The sequence below is a fragment of the Cornus florida genome, unplaced genomic scaffold (assembly GCF_030987335.1).
Source record: "Cornus florida cultivar Cherokee Brave unplaced genomic scaffold, ASM3098733v1 CherokeeBrave_3.0.0_Hap2_Chr05, whole genome shotgun sequence".
NCBI lineage: Eukaryota > Viridiplantae > Streptophyta > Magnoliopsida > Cornales > Cornaceae > Cornus > Cornus florida.
Genome location: NW_026775575.1, coordinates 49,214,046 through 49,238,285, shown reverse-complemented (window position 1 = coordinate 49,238,285; position 24,240 = coordinate 49,214,046). Strand labels below are relative to the sequence as shown.

The 24,240-nt window shown below is 36.5% G+C and overlaps 2 protein-coding genes across 3 annotated transcripts; both read right to left on the bottom strand.

Annotated features, from left to right (window-relative positions):
• Positions 1-257: 257 nt before the first annotated feature.
• Positions 258-13,508, bottom strand: LOC132306424 (disease resistance protein L6-like). 2 transcript variants are annotated; one of them, XM_059803812.1, is made up of 8 exons: positions 12,405-13,508; positions 11,003-12,098; positions 9,621-9,953; positions 5,473-9,525; positions 5,293-5,373; positions 4,546-4,610; positions 3,466-3,740; positions 258-978 (listed from the first exon to the last, which is right to left on the bottom strand). In XM_059803812.1, the coding sequence occupies exons 1-5, from the start codon at positions 13,148-13,150 to the stop codon at positions 5,341-5,343; spliced, it is 6,261 nt and encodes a 2,086-aa protein (XP_059659795.1). In that variant the 5' UTR covers positions 13,151-13,508; the 3' UTR covers positions 258-978; positions 3,466-3,740; positions 4,546-4,610; positions 5,293-5,340. The 2 variants fall into 2 exon arrangements, with proteins under 2 accessions (XP_059659795.1, XP_059659794.1); XM_059803811.1 differs by having other exon boundaries at positions 259-974.
• Positions 13,509-16,861: 3,353 nt separating this feature from the next.
• LOC132306423 (disease resistance protein RPS6-like) lies at positions 16,862-19,653 on the bottom strand. Its single transcript, XM_059803810.1, has 3 exons — positions 18,714-19,653; positions 17,561-17,848; positions 16,862-17,468 (listed from the first exon to the last, which is right to left on the bottom strand). Exons 1-3 carry the CDS (start codon positions 18,831-18,833, stop codon positions 17,217-17,219), a joined length of 660 nt encoding a protein of 219 aa, XP_059659793.1. The 5' UTR covers positions 18,834-19,653; the 3' UTR covers positions 16,862-17,216.
• Between the last annotated feature and the right edge of the window lie 4,587 nt (positions 19,654-24,240).

The following is a 24,240-nucleotide window of genomic DNA, read 5'->3' as shown; positions in this document are numbered from 1 at the left end:
TTTTTTAAGAATTTTTTGTTTTCAGTTTACAAACAAAGCAGGCCCTAAGTAATTATATTACTCAAAATCCAGACTCATTCGGCTTAGCTTCTAAATTTCTACTACTACAGGCAATCCAGTATTAAGTAGTCCACCGATTCACCACCCAGGACACATTTTTTACATAGCTCATCATCATCCAATACCTTGGCAGTTGCTCTGATTTTTCAAAGCTGTTTACAAAAGCCTCGGAAAAATTTATGGCCCCTACTGCTACCGTTTGCAATGCGATAAGAAGATTTGATTGAGAAATAGGCGTCATACTACGAATGAGACCACAATTGCTAGTCAGAACCTGTAAACTCACTTAGAGACGGCCTAAAAATCCGTTGTGGACAATTTCCCTTGGTAGAGATTGTAAATACACTACATCTCCCGCTAAAAGTGATAAAACCTGCTAGCATAGGTTCTCAACTTTATCACACTATAGCTCTCCTGCTCATCTGAAACATGACTTTTGTATTTAATTAGCATCTCCACATGGGGTAATTATATCAAAAGAATCAAACGAACTTTAGATTTACATAAACATCAGTATCATATGATACAAAGGAAATTTCAGGAGAAATATAATAATTTATATGGCATACGAATGCGGCCGTTCAACATTCAAACTCTTCTTCCAAACTGCTACAACAATATACTTTGATCTCGTGTTTCATGACTCCTCACAGTTCTCATCCTCTTGTTTCTCATAGCCCACCTTTTCCCTCTAGCTCCGGAGTAACTTTTGCTCCCGATGCTCCTGCTCCTTCTTCACTACTTTTAATTTCTTCACTTGTCTGACATATTGCCTTTGACACCAAAGATGTTCTGAACAAAGCTTCTTCACACTTCGGGTTTGGAGTCTGGCTATGCTACCTTTGAGCACCTCCATTTCTTCCCATCCGTTCTTCTGCATCCTCAAGGCTCTTGGTCTGCTTTCTTGCCAAAACCTATCTGGTGTGGACAGTTAGTATGCTTTATATTATTTTTATTTTTATTATTTTTAAATTTTAGGAAGTTTAATTTTAGGTTTTTAATTTCCTTCTAGCATTAGATTCTTTATAGTATTAGTTTCTTTTTATTATTAGGTTACCTTATATATATATATATTTTTTTTATCAATAATATTTCAGAATTCTTTATGAATTTTCTTTTAGTTTGTGGATTCAAACTACATATATTGTGGATTCAAGGTAACCCTCGTTCCTTGTGAACATTTTATTGCTTTCCGCTACATCAGTTGATATCAGAGCCTTGATTTACACTGGGCTATGATGATTGCTCGTTTTGGTAGCATCCACTTTGCCGACGATGATCGCAGAGTGAAGGCCTCTTTGGGCAGCTATGCATACTCAAGATCGGTTCATAGCAACTGGTTTTGGAATTGGTGGCAACCAGGTTCGTGGTTCAATTCATGTTCGCGCTGATGATGTGTTTCGCAGCCAACCGAATTTGGGTTATGTTCCTGTTTATCCACGTAGGCCTCTAGCCTATGCGATTATTCTGGTGATGAAGAGTACGAATTCAGAGGGAGACGCGACAAAAACTACAAATATCCGGACAATCGTTAGTTTCAGAAAAAACTTGATTCACTTATTTTCACTTCTACTTTTTGTGCTGAGGATGTCTTGGATTGGCTTAATGAAGTTGATTACTTTCTCGAGTATTTTGATATACCCAAACACAAGCAAGTTCCTCTTGTAGCAATCATGCTTAAGAAAGGAGCTTTAGCTTGGTGGAACAGGTAAAGAACAACCGTAGAAGGCAAGGAAAACAATCTGTACAATCATGGTCAAAGATGAAAAGGTTGTTAATTGCTAAATTTTTACCACCAAGTTATCAGATGTTGTATCACCAATATCAAAGTTGTGGGAAAGAGAGACAACTTGTCAACGAGTCGAATGATGGTGGCATCGAGAATACCGATAATTTTGTTGAAGCAAACAGTAATTCTCGAGAGATTGGTCAGAAGGAAAGTTATGTTGCTTCACCTCTTATAGTTGAAGGGGCTAAAATTGTCCATATTTTAGCAGTCGAAGATGCACTTGGAGAGACTTTCAAGAATATAACTTCAGAGACTCACTATGAAGACATAGCCGATGGTTTGAGTGAGGTAGACTTGAAAATCTATGATGACAAAGATTATGATATTATTGAGCAGTCAATTGTGAGGCTTAGAGAACCCTATTACCCAAGTGATGATAGGGATCCAGAAGAGCTTGAAGTTGGAATGGACAATTTGATGTACTTTGACAATCTTATTAAAGTTGGAGAACTGGGTGAAGCTGCTACTGGGCAAGAAACCTTCCAACATCTTAACCTTTTTGGTTTCTAATTGCAATTGTCAAGTGGATGGTAATAAGCTTATTAATGGGACGTTTGGGTTTGTTATGAAATCCATTAAAGAAGCTATAGTTAAAGGTCCTAGCATTATTACACTTGCCATCCAGCAAAGGCCCAATTTATGGGAATACACATCCTAATCGAGATGCACTCATTATTGAAGAATTGAGCGTTCCAAAATATTTGCAGTTGAAGGAAAAAGAAAATACATGGATAGGAAATCTAGAGCAAGTTTATGAATCATCAAGTGCAGGTACTCAATGGTATAAAATTTTGTTTATATTACTATATGATTAGTCACAAGGAAACTCGAGGACGAATTTTTTTAAAGTGGAGAAGACGGATGTAGGATAGTTTTAATATGCTTTATATATATATATATATATATATACACACACATATATTTTAGGGAGTTTAATTTTAGGTTTTTAATTTCCTTCTTGCATTAGATTCTTTATATTTTTAGTTTTTTTTTTATTATTAGATTACCTTATGATTTTTTTTTTTTAGGAATTAGTTTCCTTATAGTATTAGGGTTTCTCTATTATAAATATTCATGTTGTGCAATAGCAGATTTAAACCTTTCATCAATAATATTTCAGAATTCTTTATGAATTTTCTTTTAGTTTGTGGATTAAAACTACATAGCTTGTGGATTCAAGGTAACCCTCGTTCCTTGCGAACATTCTTTCGCTTTCTGTCACTATCTGAAAACAAAGCTACTCGACGCCAATTGCAGAAACAAGACATTTACTTGCTTTCAGTCTGCTATTTTCTCAATATTTAAGTTGCTCGTCTTTTGAGCAATGTTGCCCTTGGGTATCAATGTATCATAGTGTTAATACTTTCATTCATAAGTTCATAACTGTCCCTCAAAAATAGTTTTATGCACTTAAAAATCGCATGGTTTGACAGTCACATAATTGCTCAAAATGAGGGAAGTTACTACCATAGTTGTTTCTGACACTTCCAAAAACAATTCAAGCAATTTGAAAGACTTTTATCTAAATGATACAATGTTTGCAATAGTTGTGGCTATAGAACTTCACATGTTGAGAGAGCGAGAGAAAGAGACAGAGAAAGAAAGGAGAGATGTACCTGAATGATATTAGAGACTGATTAATGATACTAGAGACCAAACCAGTCCCAAAAGGTTTGAGTAGGTGTTGGGATTCCTTAATTATGAACTTCCTCAAAACCAATAAGAATGAGCATCTGTTGCTTCTTTTCTGCATCTCCTTCCATGTCCATATTATTCCGGCTTGTAAAGGGAGAACCACTTGCCGAACATTTTGAACAATCCTCTATTTCAATCTCCCTATTCCTATTGATTTTCCCAGCAGGACTTGCATTTTCCATCAAATCATGCATACCTGTATATCAAGATTATATACATGCAATAATAAATAGAAGGTAGAAACTAAAAAATAAAGACTACAATCATTTTCTAATAATCAAGAATTTTTACGGATCAAGAAAATATGACATTTCAGTTCTTCAAACTTGGTTAGGAGTGGAAACTTGGAGAAAGTATTAGTCCAAATTCCCTTTTCTATGTGGTATTACTTGCCATGAATGTGCTAAATAAGATAAAGAAATTCAAGCAGTAAGCCAGTAACTTTTTGTTGACTCTGCTCTCAAGCTACAAAAGCAACAATTAATACAAGATCAACGAGGTTGATTTGCTGTCTTTAAAGTAGAAACAATATGAATATGGAGACTTCCACAATGGAGTATGAAGCAGTATGAGAGCTCCTGTTAGTTGCAAAAAAGAGGTGCTTAAGCGCTTGAGCTCTAGCAAAATAAATGCAACCCGTACAAAAATTTTAGCTTAGACAAGCCAATAAAGAACAATCATCTCATCAAATATGAGCTTTTTCTTTGAGTTCATTTTTAGCATCAAAATTCAAAATATGGTTAAAACAATATGATATAATTCAGTTGGACCTAGAATCTCCTAGTTGTGTTTACCTACAATCTCCTAGTATATAGAAGCAGAAATTGAAGCATTGGTCCTTCCCAGCTCTCAAACCAGAATTGAGGACTTCTTGAGTATGCATAACAATTATTAACATAAATCTAAAATTGAGTAGTATATAACCATTAGAATATATAATATTCGAGCATATTAAATATCAAAATTTCTGCACATTAGCAGTTGATAAGGAAAGTAAATACCTCTGAAATTTTTTTCAGCTTTAATATGAGCGTTAGGAACTGTCTCATTACTCTTTGTCTGTTTCCTGCACCAAAAATCAGACAAAGTTTACAAAAATAATTTGAAATTGTTATTTCCAAATTGTTTTAAAAACTAATGTGAAGCTTCAAAATTCCTGCTATCAGGTATCTTATGGAAATATTTTGAGAAGATACAAAAATAACATAAGTAGCAAGTCCTCCACATGAAATCATATACTTAGGATTTAGAGAGTGATAATATTCCTTATGGAATTGTTACCATGTGAAAATTCTTCCAGACAGAGAAATTAGGCAATAAAAGTACTAGTGATCATTTATACTGATTTGATTAGAACTACACAAAATCTATGAAACAGACATGCATGTTTAGGAACTCCTTCTCTACAACTTGATTAAAATAGTAATTGAGCCCTAACATCGACACACACACACACAAAAAGAAGCTCTGTGCGTTTTTTTGTGCAGTGAGACGACAAATTTTGTGAAGAGAGAGAGAAGTTTAGTGCGTTCAAATAAGTTTATCTCGTGTAAATAAAATTCCATTTCGATGAAAGCATGAAAAATGATCAAGAATGTGCATGTGATGAGAACTAATGATTGTTGTTAACTCCAACTTTTTCACAATGTGTCCCTTGAAGTGCTGAAACCAAACTGTTCTAACATTTAAAGCACAGACAACCATGATCCTACTTAATCATATAATATACGGATAAAAACCAAAACAACCTTAGATCCAACTGCCAAAAAACTAGTGTTCAATATAGTTCTTCAATGTTAACTGGCATGCATGGATGTTAAATCAATTACCTGAAAAAGCACAGAGAAAGAAATCACAATTAACAATCAGGTAAGGAAAAAAAACCATCATACAAAGACAACATAGATTAGGAGAAAATAGATAATTACCATGCCATCATGTTGCATGTTAAACCAAACTGTTTTGATGTTCGAAATGGCTGGCAAGTGTCCTAGTGACTTGCATCCAGAAATGTCCAGGAATTTTAAGAATTTCAGTTCTTCAAGTCCCCAAATCTCACTAAGTTTCTCACAGTTACAAAGTCTCAATTTCTCTAAATTTGTTAGTCTGGACAGATCAGGTATCCTCTCCAAGGCTTTGCAATATGACAAGTCCAACATCTTCAAGGATTTCAAACCATCAAGACACTCAATCTCATATAGCTTCTGGCACCGGAAGAGTATTAATTCTTCCAGCATTTTGGAGTTTGATAGATCAGGTATCCTCTTCAAAGCCGTGTAATATGACAAGTCCAACGTCTTCAAGGATTTCCAACCATTAAGACCCTCAATCTCATGTAGCTTTTGGCACTGGTAGAGTTTTAATTCTTCCAGCATTTCCATGTTTGATAGATCAGGTAACCTCTCCAAGGCAGTGCAATATGACAAGTCCAGCGTCTTCAAGGATTTTAAACCCTTAAGACCCTCGATCTCATGTAGCTTTAGGCATTGGTAGAGCTTTAATGCTTCCAGAATTTCCATGTTCGATAGATCAGGTATCCTATCCAAGGCTGTGCAATATGACAAGTCCAGCATCTTCAAGGATTTCAAATCCTTGAGACCCTCAATCTCATGTAGCTTCTGGCACTGGTAGAGCTTTAATACTACCAGTATTTCCGAGTTCGATAGATCAGGTAACCTCTCCAACACTGTGCAATATGACAAGTCCAACATCTTCAAGGATTTCAAAGCCTCAAGACCCTTAATCTCATATAGCTTCTGGCAGTAGGTAAGCACTAATTTTTCAAGCATTTCCGAGTTCAACAGATCAGGTATCCTCTCCAAGGACGTGCAATATGACAAGTCCAACATCTTCAAGGATTTCAAACCCTTAAAACCCTCAATCTCACGTAGCTTCTGGCACATGTAGAGCTTTAATGTTTCTAACATTTCAGAGTTCGATAGTTTAGGTATCCTCTCCAAGGCTGTGCAATATGACAAGTCCAGGATCTTCAAGGATTTCGAAGACTTAAGACCCTCAATCTCATGTAGCTTCTGGCAGTGGGTAAGCACTAAATTTTCAAGCATTTCCGAGTTCCATAGATCAGGTATCCTCTCCAAGGATGTGCAATATGACAAGTCCAATATCTTCAAGGATTTCAAACCCTTAAAGCCCTCAATCTCACGTAGCTTCTGGCACATGTAGAGCTTTAATGTTTCCAACATTTCGGAGTTCGATAGTTCAGGTATCCTCTCCAAGGCTGTGCAATATGAAAAGTCCAACATCTTCAAGGATTTCAAAGCCTTAAGACCCTCAATCTCATGTAGCTTCTGGCACTTGTTGAAATTTAATTCTTCCAGCATTTTTGAGTTCGATAGATCAGGTATCCTCTCCAAAGCTGTGCAATATGACAAGTGCAGCATCTTTAAGGATTTCAAACCCTTAAGACTCTCAATCTCATGTAGCTTCTGGCACTTGTAGAGCTTTAATTCTTCTAGAATTTCCGAGTTTGATAGATCAGGTATCCTCTCTAAGGCTATGCAATATGACAAGTCCAGGATCTTCAAGGATTTCAAAGCCTTAAGACCCTCAATCTCATGTAGATTCAGGCACTGGTAGAGCTTTAATACTACCAGCATTTCCAAGTTCGATAGATCAGGTATCCTCTCCAAGGCTGTGCAATATGACAAGTCCAACATCTTCAAAGATTTCAAAGCCTTCAGACCCCCAATCTCATGTAGCTTTGAGCACTGGTGGAGCTTCAATTTTTCTAGCATTTCGTAGTTCGATAGATCAGGTATTCTATCCAGGGCTGTGCAATATGACAAGTTCAGGATCTTCAAGGATTTCAAAGCCTTAAGAACCCCAATCTCATATAGATTCTGGCACTGGTAGAGCTTCAATTTTTCTAGCATTTCAGAGTTCGATAGACCAGGTAACCTCTCCAAGGCTGTGCACTTTGACAAGTTAAGTGTCTTCAAGAATTTCAAACCTTTAAGACTGTTAATCTCATGTAACTTCTGGCAATCGGACAGCTTTAATTCTTCCAGCATTTCCGAGCCCGATAGATCAGGTATCCTCTCCAAGGCTTCGCAATTTGACAAGTTAAGTGTCTTCAATGATTTCAAACCTTTAAGACCCTTAATCTCATGTAACTTCTGGCAATCGGACAACTTCAATTCTTCCAGCATTTGCGAGCCCGATAGATCAGGTATCCTCTCCAAGGCTTCGCAATTTGACAAGTTAAGTGTCTTCAATGATTTCAAACCTTTAAGACTTTTAATCTCATGTAACTTCTGGCAATCGGACAGCTTTAATTCTTCCAGCATTTCCGAGCCCGATAGATCAGGTATCCTCTCCAAGGCTTCGCAATTTGACAAGTTAAGCGTCTTCAATGATTTCAAACCTTTAAGACCCTTAATCTTATGTAACTTCTGGCAATCGGACAACTTTAATTCTTCCAGCATTTCCGAGCCCGATAGATCAGGTATCCTCTCCAAGGCTTCGCAATTTGACAAGTTAAGCGTCTTCAATGATTTCAAACCATTAAGACTCTTAATGTCATGTAACTTCTGGCAATCGGACAACTTTAATTCTTCCAGCATTTCTGAGCCCGATATATCAGGTATCCTCTCCAAGGCTTCGCAATTTGACAAGTTAAGTGTCTTCAATGATTTCAAACCTTTAAGACTCTTAATCTCATGTAACTTCTGGCAATTGGACAACTTTAATTCTTCTAGCATTTCCGAGCCCCATAGATCAGGTATCCTCTCCAAGGCTTCGCAATTTGACAAGTTCAGCGTCTTCAAGGATTTCAAACCCTTAAGACCCTTAATCTTATGTAGCTTCGTGCAAGTGGACAGGACTAATACTTCCAGCATTTCCGAGTTCGATAGATCAGGTAACCTCTCCAAGGCTTCACAATTTGACAAGTTCAGCGTCTTCAAGGATTTGAAACCTTTAAGACCCTCAAACTCACGTAGGTTCTGGCAGTGGAAGAAGTTTAAATTTCCTAGCATTTCTGAGTTCGACATATCAGGTAACCTCTCCAAGGCTTTGCAATTTGACAAGTTAAGCGTCTTCAATGATTTCAAACCCTTAAGACCCTTAATCTCATGTAGCTTCGTGCAAGTGGACAGGACTAATTCTTCCAGCATTTCCGAGTTCGATAGATCAGGTAACCTCTCCAAGGCTTCGCAATTTGACAAGTTTAGCGTCTTCAAGGATTTCAAACCCTTGAGACCCTCAAACTCACGTAGGTTCTTGCAAAAGAACAACTTTAATTCTTTCAGCATTTCCAAGTTAGATAGATCAGGTAACCTCTTCAAACATAAACAACCCGAGGCATCTAACACTTCAAGTTCCAGTAACATTCCGATGGCACTTGGTAGCTCCACTATCAAAGAAAACTGAATCTCAAGAATTCTCAACTGTTTTAGGTTGCCAATGGTATCAGGTAATTTTGTAAATTTTGCTTCTGACAAGCGCAACTCAATTAATGATTCCAATTTCCCAATGGAGTCCGGAAGTTGTTTTAATTCGCACCAATGTAGTGACAAGCATCGCAATTTCACTAGCAAACCAATCGAGTCTGGTAGTTCAGTGATACATGACTCATCAAATTTAAGGTACGACAGAGATTTTAGGTCACCGATTGAGGTAGAAATTTGAGTCAGTGACTCACAATTACTGGCACTGAGAATTTCAAGATTCTTCATAACACCTCCACCAATAGGGACTTGTTGTATAGAAGTACCATCGATGAGGAGCTCCGTTAAAGATTCCACAAAATCAAATTCCAGAGGCAGACTTTTGAGTTCATAACAATACCTCACATTTAAGAAAGCTAGACTCTTGAGAAACCCAATTGACGGGTCAATATGAACCAAATTGTCACAGCCTTCAAGAATCAATCTTTCTAGAGTTGGAAATGCAGAGAAGTTAGGAGTTCTAACCATGTAACGACAACTTGTGAGATTTAGAACTTTCAACTTTCTAGCCATCTGCGAAATAAGGAAAGAAGAGAATTGTTTGGAATCAATTACAAAGAATTATGTGATAAAACACACAGAAACAAAAGCAGAGAAATTGAAGAAACCTTGATATGATTCCAACCCTCCCAGGCTTCTGTGACCTTGCTCCATGATAAATCAAGAATGACCAGATTCTTTAGATGAAAATTGATTGGTCTAAAAATATAAGGACATCCGTTCCAGCGAAGCCATCTTAACTTTAAAAGAAGACCCTCAAAATCTCCATCCAGGTTTGCATAGTCAACTTGAAGGAACCTTAGACTAGATAGGTTTGCAAAATCTTCATGTGTAAGCCGTCTTAACTTTGCCTCAAATTCTTCATTTGTAAGCCGTCCTATCTCTACTTGTAACTCTCTTGATTCAAAGTTAACACAGACAGCTTCAACCTTACTTGTTCCCTGTCAAAAGAGAACATTTAGATAAGTAAAAATATACAAAGGCTATAATTATCGTGGATATTAATGATGATATCATTCGCTTTGACCAGGCAGTGGCTCAATATAAGTTGATGCTGAAGACAATACAAGAGAATTTTCATGTAGAATATTAATTAACAGATTATATGAATATATATATACACAAACACACACACATTTATAAACCATTATTTTTGCCTTTTGAAAAGCAAAATTACTAATTTTATTAGAAAACTTGGTAGTTTATTTACTATAATTTTATTTTTTTTTTTTAATATTTTGTTTATCGACCATTACAAGAGCTCCTTATTTTTAAAAATAGAATTAATTTATCCAACTCTTTCTTTTTTATTTTTAGATATTTTCACTAATCCAAATTCACATTCTTAATAAATATATTTATAGATAAACTATAGTCATTATCCGATAAGAAAAGAAAAGAAAAGAAAGTAAATTAAAGAACAATAGAACCGGACTTACGCAAATTACTTAAAAACCTTATTTGATTTCAAGTGTTATTGAAAGTGTTGGAATTTCTTATTAATTCCTCATCTCTTTTATAACTTCAAGAAAATTTATTAGGTTTAGAATGCAAGATTTTCTCACTACTCATCTCTTTTATAACTTCACGGAAATTTATTAATTTTAGATGCAAGATTTTCTCACTTAGAAAAGATAAAGATAATTATATAATCTGCTTGATCATATCAAAAACATGAAAAGAAGTTTAGAAGAATATGGAAAGACGTAAGTTTGACAGATATAACTGAACTGCAAGTGTAGGAAAATAGAAAAAAACGTGGGAGGAGGAGAAATTGCTAGAGATTCTCGACATAAACTGCTAAAATGGGCCAAGTAGATAGAGAATGTATACTAATCGATGAAAAAACCTTTGGTCGGGGGCCTACTTTAAAGGGCTACTTTTGGATAGTTCATAGTTCATAGTTCATACATAATTGTGTTAGTAAGGAGACAAGAAAATTAAGAGTACTTAATGAGGGACATCTATTCATGAAGGAGTTGGATCTTACCGTCTTATTATGCAATATTTCATAGGCTTCGTCATGAACCCATACCCTGCTACGCTCCTCCGGATCATTCTTATTTTCCTGATGGACAATATCTCTACCGAGGTCTCTAAGCTGATCATGCATTCTAAGTTCATTGTTATCTCCAATTTTCACAAATGACCGAAGAAGGAGAATTTCAATCTGTTTTCCCGGAAAAAAATTGCATGCTTCCCACATGTGGAAAGCAATTCTTCTATCCACTCCAATGAAAAAACATGCAATATCAAGAAATATCTTTTTTTGGCCATCTTCTAATGCTTCGTAACTTATTCTCAGCTTCTCCTTTACTTCACCATGCAGTTCTCTTTCCAACTGCTTCAATGTAGCTTCCCAAAAATCTTTTCCTTTGCCAGATAAAGATGAACCGATCACCTCAAGAGCCAAAGGCAACCCTCCAGTAGTGTCCACTACTTTTCTTGAGAGAGAATCAAAGCCTGCTGGAGGATGGTCCCTTCTAAAAGCATGCCTGCTGAAAAGTCGAAGAGATTGATCAAAATGCAATTCCTTTGGTTCATAATTCCAATTGACCTCTGGATTTAGAAGCTCTTTGTTTCTAGTTGTGACAATTATCCTACTTCCTGAACCATACCAGTCACACTTCCCCACAAGTGCATGAAGATGAATTTTTTTATCAGCATCATCAACAACAACAAGAATTCTCTTCCCAGAAAATCTATTTTTGATTACATTAATACCTTCATCCAGAGTACTAATGTCAGCACGTTTCTGTTTTAAAATGTTAGATATAAGTTGGTTTTGCAAATGAACAAGACCATTTTGGTGTTGTGCTTTTTCTCTAACATCTGCAAGGAAGCAACAGGATTGAAAGTGTTGGGAGAGTTGGTTGTAGATGACCTTGGCTATAGTGGTCTTACCAATTCCTCCCATGCCATGGATTCCCACAATCCTTACATCATTGGAATTAACACTCAACAATTTCATCATTTTTTCTACATGATCTTCAATTCCGACTAAGCATTCATTTACAACCAATGTGTTCCTTTTCAACTCTTCCCATACCTCTGAAACAACCTCCTTTACCAGTTGTCCTTGATTCCTGCCAAACATAATTGATGTCACATATATCTAAATATGTCCTATTTTTAGAAAACTGAACAAGAGAAAGTAGTTTCAAAATTATTAGATTAACAATTTGAAAAAAACTATTGTTTGTAAATTAATTTAAATAGTGTATTTTCTAGTGTTTAATTTACTTACCAAAAAAATAAAAAATTATAGTGTCAAATTTGAGAGATGAACTGAATCAAACAAGTTCATAGTTGGTGCTAATAGTGAAATTTTACATTTAAGGAAAAAAAAAAAAAATCAGAAAAGTTAATAATAAGTAAATATACACAATTACCTATCAGCAACTTCCCAACCCTTCAATTCTCCAACCTCCCTCAAGGCTTTCTTCCATCCCTCCACAATAGCACTATCATATTTCTTCTCGTGTTCCTGGAAGGCCATTTCGTAACTCCCCGTCTGGTGTCGCACATCGGATGGTTTGACATCGTAGAAAATGGGTTTTATGGTTCGCCCCAAAGTCGTCTTACACTCAACCATCTTGGTGAGCTCAAGCAGGCACCACTTACTTGAAGCATAGCGTTTGGAAAAGACTGGAATGGATATCTTTGAGTGCTGTATTGCCTCGAGAAGCTCATCACTTATATTCTCTCCAATGCGAAGCTCATTGTCATCTCTGTACGTGCGTATTCCTGCTTCCACAAGGTCGTGGTAGAGGTAGTCAGTGAAGTTATTACGGGTGTCTGCGCCCCTGAAACTCAAGAACACTTCATAGTCACACCCTGCAGGTGAAGAGGTGAGCAGAGAAGAAGTAGTGTTCAAGGATGGTACTGAAGGTGCTGCTGAAGAATTGTTCAAGGGTGTTACTGAAGAGGTGGGCAAAGAAGTAGTAGTGTTCAAGGATGGTACTGAAGGTGATACCGAAGAATTGTTCAAGGGTGTTACTGAAGTATTGTTCAAGGGTGGTGCTGAAGGTGGTAGTGAAGTGTTGTTGATCTTCTTGATAATGAACACAAGTAAGGGGAGGAGAATTGCAAGAAGTGTGATGAGACAAGATAGCCATAACCAGATCTTTGTATCCATTCCAATTAGAAATGAAGATCAGCTTGCATTGAATAAATGAATTCTTCAATTTCTTGATCGTGATGGAAATTATGTGACCTAGACAGGATTTGGGAAAGTAGGTCTTCCAATAATGCTACCTGACCCGTTAAAAGAAGATACGACCCACTAACATGTGCTTTCTTCAGGAGTAAGAATAGATGTTTCTTCGGGAGTAAGAATAGATGCTGATTTTTAACCAAAAAAAAAAAAAAATGAAAAAAAAGAAGAAGAAGAAGGGGAGGAGGAGGAGATGCTGATGCCCCCGGGCCGTGGATGAGATGGTAACGTGTTAGCTTGGGCATCCATCAGCCCTGGATCGAGCTTTGTCCCCTCCTTTATCACATTCGCCTAATCTGATGTTACAGTTGTAGAGTCCACTGTCGTATTTTCAATTTGGTGCCTTTGGAATGGGTCCGAAGGGCCCTGTCTAGGGGAGTTCTGAGTCATAAAATAAATAAATAAATAATAAAAATAAATGTTGATGCCCCTAAAGGTTTCGTCCAGCGGTAAGGATTGGCTCTCGTATGTCCAGAGTTCGACTCCCCAATGCTTCATTATATTCCTTGATTAATTTGGTGTTGTAGCTATGAGACCGGCTGTAGTATTTTCAGTTTGTTACTTTAAGATAGGTCCAAAGGACCCTGCCCAAGGGAGTTTTGGGTATCCAAAAAAAAATGCAAATATACCCTTCCTTTGAATGACATGGCAAGCCATGTGTACCATCATATCATAACAAGAGCAAATCTTTACCTTTTAAATTTTCAATTGGATTGTTTAAATTTCAACAGTTTATGTTGCAAAAGATATACTTGAAAATTTTAAGTTTTTAAGAAAAATATTAAAATTTTGTGTTTCCATTTTAATTAGTTTTACTTAATTTAACAATTAATTAAATAATCATATTCAAAATATTAGTAAAACAAAACAAATAGAGTTTGAGAGATGACACCAAAATTTTAACAAAAAAACCCTAATTGGTATAATAGACCAATTGTTGTGGGAAAAACTTGTGGACTGTTTTGTTTAACTACCAAATTAATCTTATTTATACACCTCAATACCTGTTATTATCTAAGTTATATGAAACAAGGGTTATTTTGAATCCAAATATAGAATACCTTGAATCCACAAAGTTGAATAAGAATTACTTAGTAATTAAAATATTAATAATAAAATTAATTGATTTTTTTAGTACATGTTTTTATAATAAATAAAACCCTAAAGGAAACTAATAACAAAAAGAAACAAATTACTTAAGTAAACTAAAAATATAAAGAAAATGACCTAAAACTAAAAACTCTTTAAATAAAATAAAATAAAATATTTTGTTTAAACTCGTGAAGGTGTCACGGTCACCAAGCAAATGCATACTCACGTTGAAAATTTGAAGAAATAATAATTTGTTTTTGGGTAGGAGGAAGAGGTTACAGATCAATATTACTATTTATCAAAAAAATCAACTTCATGATACAAAATTTTCAATTTATATGAGGATGTCATAGTCAGCAAGTCAAACACATGCTCATGTTAAAATTTTCTTGTATTGTTTTTCATTCATCATCATTGTTAAAATAAAAAATAATAATAATTAAAAAAACAAACAGTGTTTACCAAAATACCCCGTTGTTCCTTATAACAATAACCGAGAGTATTGGCTAATAACATATGGCTAGCCTTTGATTGAAACTGTTCCTTTTGTTCCATGGTCCAACCATATACCAATAGTTTGGGTACTACAATGAACAATAATCAAAATGAAGCAATGACAAACTGTACATGCATTTTCAAAAAAATAGAATTAACACCTGCAAATTGGAATTTGACATGAAAAACATTATAAGACTGTACATGCATTGAATAAAATATGGAATTAACTCCATTTGACAAGAACAATAACAACTATTCTGTATAATCTCAGTGAGTATAACCATCCTCTGTTTCAATCTCCCTATCTCCACTAGTTTTCCCAGCAGGACTTGCATTTTCCGTCGAATCATGCGTACCTGTATATCAAGATTGAATATATGCAGTAATAAACAAAAGGTAGGAACTAAAAAAATAAAGACGACTATCAATTTTTAATAATCAAGAAATTTTTACTGATCATTGTGATCAAGAAATTATGACATTTCATTTCTTCAAACTTGGTTAGGAGTGGAAACTTGGAGAAAGTACAAGTGCGAATTTCCTATGCTATGTGGTATTACAAAAATAAATGCAAACCTTAAAAAGAAATACCATCTAATCAAATATGAGCTTTTGTTTTAATGAGCTTTTCTCATCAAATATAATTTATTTTATTTTAGTTTTCACTTTTAGCATAAAAATTCAAAAAATGGTTCAAACAATATGATTTAATTAAGTTGTACCAGAATCTCCTAGTATACATACGATGACATCAGACCTTTATTACAGTGTGTGTGTGTGTGTGTTTTTCCCATAGGAGGAGAAATTGAAGCATTGGTCCTTCCCATCTCTCAAACCAGAATTGAGGACTTCTTGGGTATATATAACCATTATTAATATATATCTAAAATTGAGTAGAATATATAACCATTATAATATAAAAATATTCAAGCATCTTAAATATCAAATTTTCTGCACATTAGCACTTGGTAAGGCAAGTAAAATACCTTGGTGAAAAAAAAAATCAGCTTTAATATGAGCGGTAGGAACGTCTCCCACCTGTTCCTGCACCAGAAATCATACAAAGCTTAAGGAAATATATTGAAATTGTTATTTTCAAATTCTTTAAGAAAATAATTTGAAGCTTCAAAATCCTGCTATCAGGAATCTTACGAAAATATTTTGAGAATATATAAAAAATACACAAGTGGCCATACACAAAGTCCTCCACATGACCTCAAACCCTAACTAAGAAACTAACTTAGATCTCAAAATAATCAATTCACCTTGCAAGGTATTAGATTATCTCAAGCAAATATTGTCTCTCTAAGTTCATAGATTGATTGAATGCATGAAATTAAGCCCTAACAAACAAATCAATCGGGTCTCGAAGTTCTAGAGTTTATGATATTTTTAATATTTCATTCTTTTGACATGCATTTTTGTGAAACCAGAGCTTCAGCGGCGAAATTGAGCCCTAACATCCATAGGAATTATGAAACAATGTCTCCTTTCACTTCAAACTGAGCATTAGTCTCGAAATCATCTCGAAGTGGAGGAGTTCTAAAAGAAGAACACACACAGAGGTGAGATGTGAATTTTTTGTGCCGAACAGAGAGCAGCTCAGTGCATTGTTTTGTGAGTTGAGACAATGAATTTTGTGAAGAAAGAGAGAGAGAGAGAGAAGTTAATTGCGTGTTAAAAAAAATCCTTTTCGATGAAAACATGAAAAATGATCATGAATCTGTCCCTGGAAGACTGAAACAAAACTATTCTTTCCTCCACCGCACTGACTACCATTGTCCTAATCAACCATATAATATAGGGATTAACACAGAAAACAACCTTGATTTCAACTGCCTAAATACTAGTGTACAGCATAATTCTGCAGTGACAATTGATAACTGAAATGGATGTTTTGTCAATTATATGAAAAAGGAACAGAGAAACAAATCACAATTAATAACCAGTTAAGGGGGGAAAAAAAAATCATACAAGGACAACATGGGTTAGCAGAAAATATATAATTACCATGTCCCTGCTGGATTCTTCTGATGTTCGAAATGTCTGGTAATTTTCTTAGTGAATTGCATGCATGAATGTCCAAGAATTCTAAATTTGTTAGTCTCGACATATCAGGTACCTCTCCAACGCCTTGCACCATGACAAGTCCAGAAAGAGTTTCAGTTCCTCAAGTCCCCTAATCTCCTTAAATTTTTTTACACCTGCAAAGGTGCTATTCCTCTAAATTTGTAAGTCCCAACAGATCAGGTCTCTCCAAGGCTATGCAACATGACAAGTCCAGCTTCCTCAAGGATTTCAATAAGTCAGACAATCTTTCCAAGGAATAGCACCCAAAGGAATACATACATTCATAGGATTCCAATCCATCAAGGCGCCCAATTTCATTCAGATATTTTCATTCCAAACTACATGATACCTTAAACTTCTCGTAGGCGCTGGAAATATTGGGTAACCGCCTAACTAGTGATTCACACTCAGATAAATCCAAATCCATTAGGAGTTCTAATCTTCCAAGCCCTTGAATCTCTTTTAACTTTGAACACCCGCGAAGAATCAATCTTTCTAAAGTTACATGTGCAGAGAAGTCAGGAGTTCGAACTATGGATTTGCAACCTGTGAGATTTATAACTTTCAACTTTCTTGCAATCTGCGAAATAAGGAAAAGAGAATTGATTAAAATCAATTACAGAGAATTATGTGATGAGACAGACGAAACAAAAGCAGAGAAATTGAACAAACCTTGATATAATTCCAAATCTCCCAGGCTTCTGTGACCTCGCTCCGTGATAAATCAAGAATGACCAGATTCTTTAGATGAAAATTGGTTGGTCTAAAAATTCGAAGGCATCCGTTCCAGCGAAGCCATCTTAACTTTAAAAGACGACCTTTAAAATCTCCATCCAGCTTTGTAAAGTCCATTTGAAGGAACTTTAGATTAGATAGGTTTGCAAATTCTTCACTTGTAAGAGAACATGCCGGCGACTCTGATTCAAAGTTAATACAGATAGCTTCAACCTTTTTTGTTCCCTGCCAAAAGAAAACCTTTAGATAAGTAAAAAACATACTAGGCTATAACTATGGTGGACACAAAATATAGCATTAATGATGATATTCACTCTCTTTCAGAAAATTCCAATTATTATTTCAACTTTTGCTATATAAGAGAATATGTTAATTATTTATAAACCATAATTCTTCCCCCTTTTTTTTTCATTGGAAAGAAATACATTCATACACTCACAATGCCCCCTATGGGTACTTGAAGCCTGACCTTCTCGTTTGGAAGGCAATAAAGTATCATTAAGCTACACCACTTTGGTTCTTGAGATACAATATTACTAATTTTGTTAGAAAACTTGGTTATTTATTTAATCAATTTTCATCATTTTTTTTTTGTAAAATTCTGTTACAAGAGCTCCTTAATTTTTTTATTTTTATTTTTATTTTTAAATGGAATTAATTTACTCAACCCTTTATTTTTCTTTTTACAAATTTTTACTAAACCAAATTCACATTTATAAGTTGACATAGTTACAAATAAACTGTAGTAAGATTAATGTATGTATATATATATATATAGCGAATTAAAGAACAATAGAGCCATTATTGAAAGTTAGTAGAAAGCATTACCTGATTTCAAGTGTTATTGAAAGTGTTCAATCACATCAAAACCATGAGAAGAAGTTTGATAGATATAACTGAACCGTGAGAAACTGCTAGGGTAAGTATTCTAACTGATGAAAAAATCTATAGTGGGGCTTACTTAAAAAGACCATAATGAGACCGGACTACTTATGAGTATTGAGTAGTTCATCCATGATTGTGTTAATAAGATGAGAAGAAAATTAATACTTAATAAGGGACATCCATTCATGAAGAAGTTGGATCTTACTGTATGAGTCTCCAATATGTCGAAGGCTTCATCATGCAACCACACCCTACTACGCTCCCCCGGCTCCTTGAAATTTTCTTGACGGACAATATCCCTGCCAAGGGTCTCTAAGCTGATCATGCATCCTTAGCTCATTGCTATCTCCAATTTTCACTAAGGACATGAGACGAAGAACTTCAATCCCATTTTCCGGATAAAATTCGCAGGCATCCCACATGTGGAAAGCAATTCTTTTATCCACTCCAATGAAAAGACATGCAATATCAAGAAATATCTGTTGTTGTTCATATTCTAATGCTTCGTAACTAATTCTCAGCTTTTTCTGCACTTCTCCATCCAGTATTCTCTTCAACTTATTCAATGTCTCATTCCACACTGCTTTTCCCTTGCCAGATAAAAGAGAACCAATAATCTCAAGAGCCAAAGGCAACCCTCCGGTAGTGGAAACAACATCCCTAGAGAGACTCTCATAGTCTTCTAGGGGATGGTCCCTTCTAAAAACATGCCTGCTGAAAAGTCGAAGAGATTGAATAGAATCCAATGCCTTTGGTTCACAAGTCCAATCTATCCCAGCCAGATTTAGAATTCCTTTATTTCTAGTTGTGACAATTATCCTACTTCCTGAGCCAAACCAATCACACTTTCCGACAAGTGAAAGTGCTTGAAGATGATTGTTGTGATCAGCATCATCAACGACAAGAAGAATTTTATTCCCAAAAAATCTATCTTTGATTCCTTCATCCCCAGTACTAATTAAGTTGCTTTTGCAAATGAACAAGACCATGTCGTTCTGCTGTTTCTCTAACATATGAAAGGAAGCAACAGGATTGAAAATGTTGGGAGAGTTGGTTGTAGATGACCTTGGCTATAGTGGTCTTGCCTATTCCACCCATGCCATGGATTCACACAATCCTTACATCACTCAAATTGGCACTCAACAATTTCAGTTACAACCAATGAGTTTCTTTTCAGCTCTCCCCACACCACTGAAACAATCTCCTTTACCAGTGCTCCTTGATGCCCGCCAACCATAATTGATGTCACATATATCTATGAGAAAAACGATAAATAAATATTTATACATGCCTATTCTAAGAAAACTCAAAAATTGGAAGTAGTTTCAAAATTCACTTGATTAACAATTTGAAAAAACATGTTGCATGTTTGTAAATTAAATTTTTTTTTTTTGTTTGTCCATTGTAAATTAAGTTAAACTAGTGTCTAATTTACTTACCAAATAAATAAACATTCTAGTGTCTAATTTGAGATAACCGAAGCAAACAAGTTCATAGTCGGTGCTAATAATGAAAATTTACATTAAACGAAAATAATAAAAAAAAAATAAAATAACAGAATCAGTAATTATACACAATTACCTATCAGCAACTTCCCATCCCTTCAATTCCGCAACCTCCCTCAAGGCTTTCTTCCATCCATCTACAGTAGCACTATCATATTTCTTCTTGTGTTACTGGAAGGCCTTTTTGTAACTCCCCGTCTGGTGTCGCACATCGGATGGTTTGACGTCATAGAAAATGGGTTTTATGGTTTGCTCCAAAGTCATCTTACACTCGACCATGTAACTACTCACTCCACCACATGGTATGATATATTCCGCTTTGGTCCCGAGCCCGCATGGTTTTGCTCTTGGGCTTTACCCCAAAAGGCCTCATACCAATTGGAGATAACACCACCACATATAAGCACTTCACCTTTCCCTTAACCAGGCGATGTAAGATTGTGCACCCGTAACTCACCCAGTGTGGAGCCTACTGGTGCCTCGCACCCGCCCACGGCACACACTCCCACAAGGTTGCCACAATAGGGTGATTGTGGCAACCTTATGGGCGGGTGTGTGTGAGCATGTGCAGGTGGCACCAGTAGGCTACCACACTGGGCGAGTTACGGGTACACAATCCCACATCGCCTGAGTGTGGATGGGGCAAGTGCTATATATGGATTCAACACCCTTCTATGACAACGCGTTTTAAAATCGTGATGGCCGTAAACCCACTAGAACTCTGGAGTTAAGCGTGCTTAACCTGGAGTATACCAAGATGGGTGACCCCCTAGGAAGTCTCTAGTTCGGGGGAGCCAAAAATGGACAATATTGTGTCTGGCTAGGGTAAGGGTTGTTACAGACCATTTTGGTGAGCTCAAGCAAGCACCAATTATTTGAAGCATAGTGTTTGGAAAAGACTGGTATGGATATTTTAGAGTTCTCTATTGCCTTGAGAAGCTCATCACCTATCTTCTCTCCAATGCGAAGCTCATTGTCGTCTCTATATGTGCGAATTCCTGCAGCCATAAGGTCATTGTAGAGGTAGTCAGTGAAGCTATTACGAGTGTCTGGGCCTCTAAAACTCAAGAACACTTCGTAGTCGCATCCTGTAGCAGGTGGAGAGGAGGACAATGAAGAAGTGTTCGAGGGTATTGGTACTGAAGTGTTCTCTGTATCCATTTCAAGTTGGGGTGTGAGAGTTCCTGTAAGTTTTAGAGGTTAGAAATGAAAATGATGAGAAGCATACCAGTGGGCATTGAAGAAATGAATTCTTTAATCTCATAACTTCCACACTTTTTTTGCTTCAACATTTGAAACAGTGAAATTTGTTGTCCTGAAAAGTATTTGGAAAGAAATATGCTAATCAAATAAGAAAAAAACTTGTCTAAAGTCTAAAAATTTGCCACCATTTCGCGCAACTTTATACCACTACCTCCACTAGGCCTCAAAAGAATGGGTTCCACTTATTATCATTATGATTTTGAATGTGGACATGGTAAAGATTCGCCGAGATTGAAAATCAATCACCACAGGCCCAACTGATTGTCTGGGGTGATGCTATATTATTCTTCTACCCCAAACATTAAACGAGCCATCTTAGCTCAGTCGGTAGAGCGCGACACTTCTAAACAAGTCATTGTTTGGAGCTCCATCCTTAAAACTAATGGGTCTTGAATAGGGGTGGCAATTCGTGTTCGTGGGTCATGGAGGGAAATTCTCCCACCATTCACGGCAATATAGCACGCCACGAGTCCACAAAACAATAAAGGCCCAGCATGAGAATGACTAGCCCAAAAGCCCAAAGCAGCCAAAAGCCCGTTTGAGGAGACCCCTAAAATGACAAACCGGCCCGAGCAAAGGAAGCCCGTCCCACTCTCATTCAAACATCCCATAACGTCTGCCATAAAGGGTGATTGCATGTAAATAGGACCCATGATTACCCACGCACAAAACTGTCAATAACGACCCCAAGAAAAGCTCTGTATAAGCATATAAAAAGGAGATGAATAAGAGGAGAAAAGGCATCAATTCCAATTATCTGATTTTCTTCTATCTAAGTTGTTTCAATTCATTGATATTATCCTGGCTATAATTTTTGTATTTCTCATAAGTGTTTTGGTGTTAAATTCTGCACCTACACTTTGGCGCCGTCTGTGGGAAGCTTTACGAAAAGTCTTTCACTATCTCTTTCATGCGACATCGCTCCGGAATGGCGCCGCACAGTTACAACAACAGGAAATCATGCAAAAAATGCGCGAGGAGATGCAAACATAGTTTTGACATCTTGCGACAAGCCAATGAGGCTAGCATCGAGCAGATCAATGCGTTGAAACAAGCCAACGAGGCTAACGTAGCACAAATCAATGCTCTGTGCCAAAATGAAGGACTCCGGGGTACCGTTTAGCAAGTCAATCCATCGCTCGGCCCTTAACCAGAACATCAAAACGAGCCAATGAATCCACCTCCAGCACCTCTCACACCCAAGTACTCAACAACCCTCCTTAGCAGCCGAGGGCTCCTTGGCAGCAACTCAATATGCAATATGACACTCTGGACTGGAACGATGGGGATGAAACAGCAAATCAGTCCCACGTCATGGCAAACTCCACACTGGGAGGACCATAAGCCACAAGGACTCCAGCCCTGGAAGATTATGCTGAGTCGGGAAGAAAGAGTACTTGGGTCCCAGGTGGAGATCACAAGTTGCCAGAAAGTGATGCCTTGTAAAAATTCTGAAGGGAAGCAGACGAGCGTCAAAGGGCCGAAGGCCCAAACGCCAGAAGACATGGCACGGGAATTTACCGCCTCTATAGTCATTGACAGACAAAATAGAACAAGTCGAAAGGCCCAAGAAGTTCATGATGCCAAAATTCATCAAGTTCAATGGGACTGGTGATTCCCTCTAGCATCTAGATCATTACAGCTAGGAAATGACTGTGGAAGCACGAAACGACCTATTTATGTGCAAAATCTTTTCATCCAGTCTAACAGGGGTGGCGTTGGAATGGTTCAAGAACCGACCACACAAATCAATCTCAAACTTCGAGACATTGTGTACGGCATTCTAGCCCAGTATTGCGAAAACAAGAAGCAAAAGAAAACCATCTTCAGTCTCTTCACAATTCGACAGATGAAAGGGCAAGGCCTCTAGACTTTCCTCACTCGGTTCAACATGGAATCTTCAAGTATTCCAGACTGCAATCAAGCTACAGTCATAGAGGCATTCAAAATAGCCATGCTACAGGGCACATGTTTCACTCCTCACTAGCAGAGAAAACTCCAACGGACATGTCGGAGTTGAATGCAAAGGCACATAATTACATTAGACTCGAAGAGAACAAGATGACAAGGCAACAGAGGGAGACGCTGGTATGGTGGAAAGCCGACCGAAAAAATGGCTGAGCACCTCGAGAGCCCAGCGAGAGCTCCCGAGTATCGAAGGAAGAGTTCCTGAGAAGAGGTCACAAACTACAGAAAAGGTCACACCTCTCAGAACCACGCTGGCAAGACTATATCATGAGACAAAGGGTAGGAAAATATTCGAAATCCCTCCACCAATCAGACAGTCAATGGACCAAAGGGATTAGAGTAAGCACTATGCATTCCATAGTGATTTGGGGCACCTAACCAATGATTGCATGAGTCTGAGAAGACAGGTAGAGGCCTTGATAGCCAAGGGCGAGTTGGCCAAATACCTCACCGACAGGGGCGGAGCCAGGATCTTGAGGTTGGGAGGGCCAAAATTATAAGCAACATTAGAACTTTTTGGGGGAAAAAAAAAATTACATAGGTATTCATACAAAAATATATCTATCTAAACTTTTGCCAATTTATTTAAATTAAAAAAATATAGTTATTTAAACAAACTTTTTATCAAACTTTCTGAACAAACACAAATAAAATTAATGCCAAAATTATAAAAAATTTAATTAAACAATTAGATTTTAATTTATAAAAAAATATGAATTCATGTAATACTTGCACAAATTAATAATCATTACACAATATATCAATAAAAATTATAACTATGATTAAAAAAAAAAAAAAACACACAAACAAATTAATAAGAATTTAGATTATTCAATTATCGATTTTTGTTGATATTCAAAACTTTAAATGAAATTTTTATTCTAGATTTTGTAAAAATTAATTTCTTACAGAATTCTTATAAAAGCATTCCAATAAAAATAAAAATAAAATAAAATAAAATAAAAAGTGATCGGAAAGAATCATGTGTGAAATGGA

What these genes read in the sequence shown, in the direction of transcription:
- LOC132306424 (XM_059803812.1), bottom strand. Translation starts at nt 13,150, where the DNA reads ATGGATACAAAGATCTGGTTATGGCTATCTTGTCTCATCACACTTCTT. An exon ending in AAATATTGCATAATAAGACG is followed by an intron (nt 9,954 to 11,002) that starts GTAAGATCCAAC and finishes CTCTTTTGACAG; the next exon opens with GGAACAAGTAAGGTTGAAGC. An exon ending in ACATGCAACATGATGGCATG is followed by an intron (nt 5,374 to 5,472) that starts GTAATTATCTAT and finishes GTGCTTTTTCAG; the next exon opens with GTAATTGATTTAACATCCAT.
- LOC132306423 (XM_059803810.1), bottom strand. Translation starts at nt 18,833, where the DNA reads ATGATCAGCTTAGAGACCCTTGGCAGGGATATTGTCCGTCAAGAAAAT. An exon ending in ACATATTGGAGACTCATACA is followed by an intron (nt 17,849 to 18,713) that starts GTAAGATCCAAC and finishes TTCTTTTGGCAG; the next exon opens with GGAACAAAAAAGGTTGAAGC. An exon ending in AGATTTGGAATTATATCAAG is followed by an intron (nt 17,469 to 17,560) that starts GTTTGTTCAATT and finishes CTTATTTCGCAG; the next exon opens with ATTGCAAGAAAGTTGAAAGT.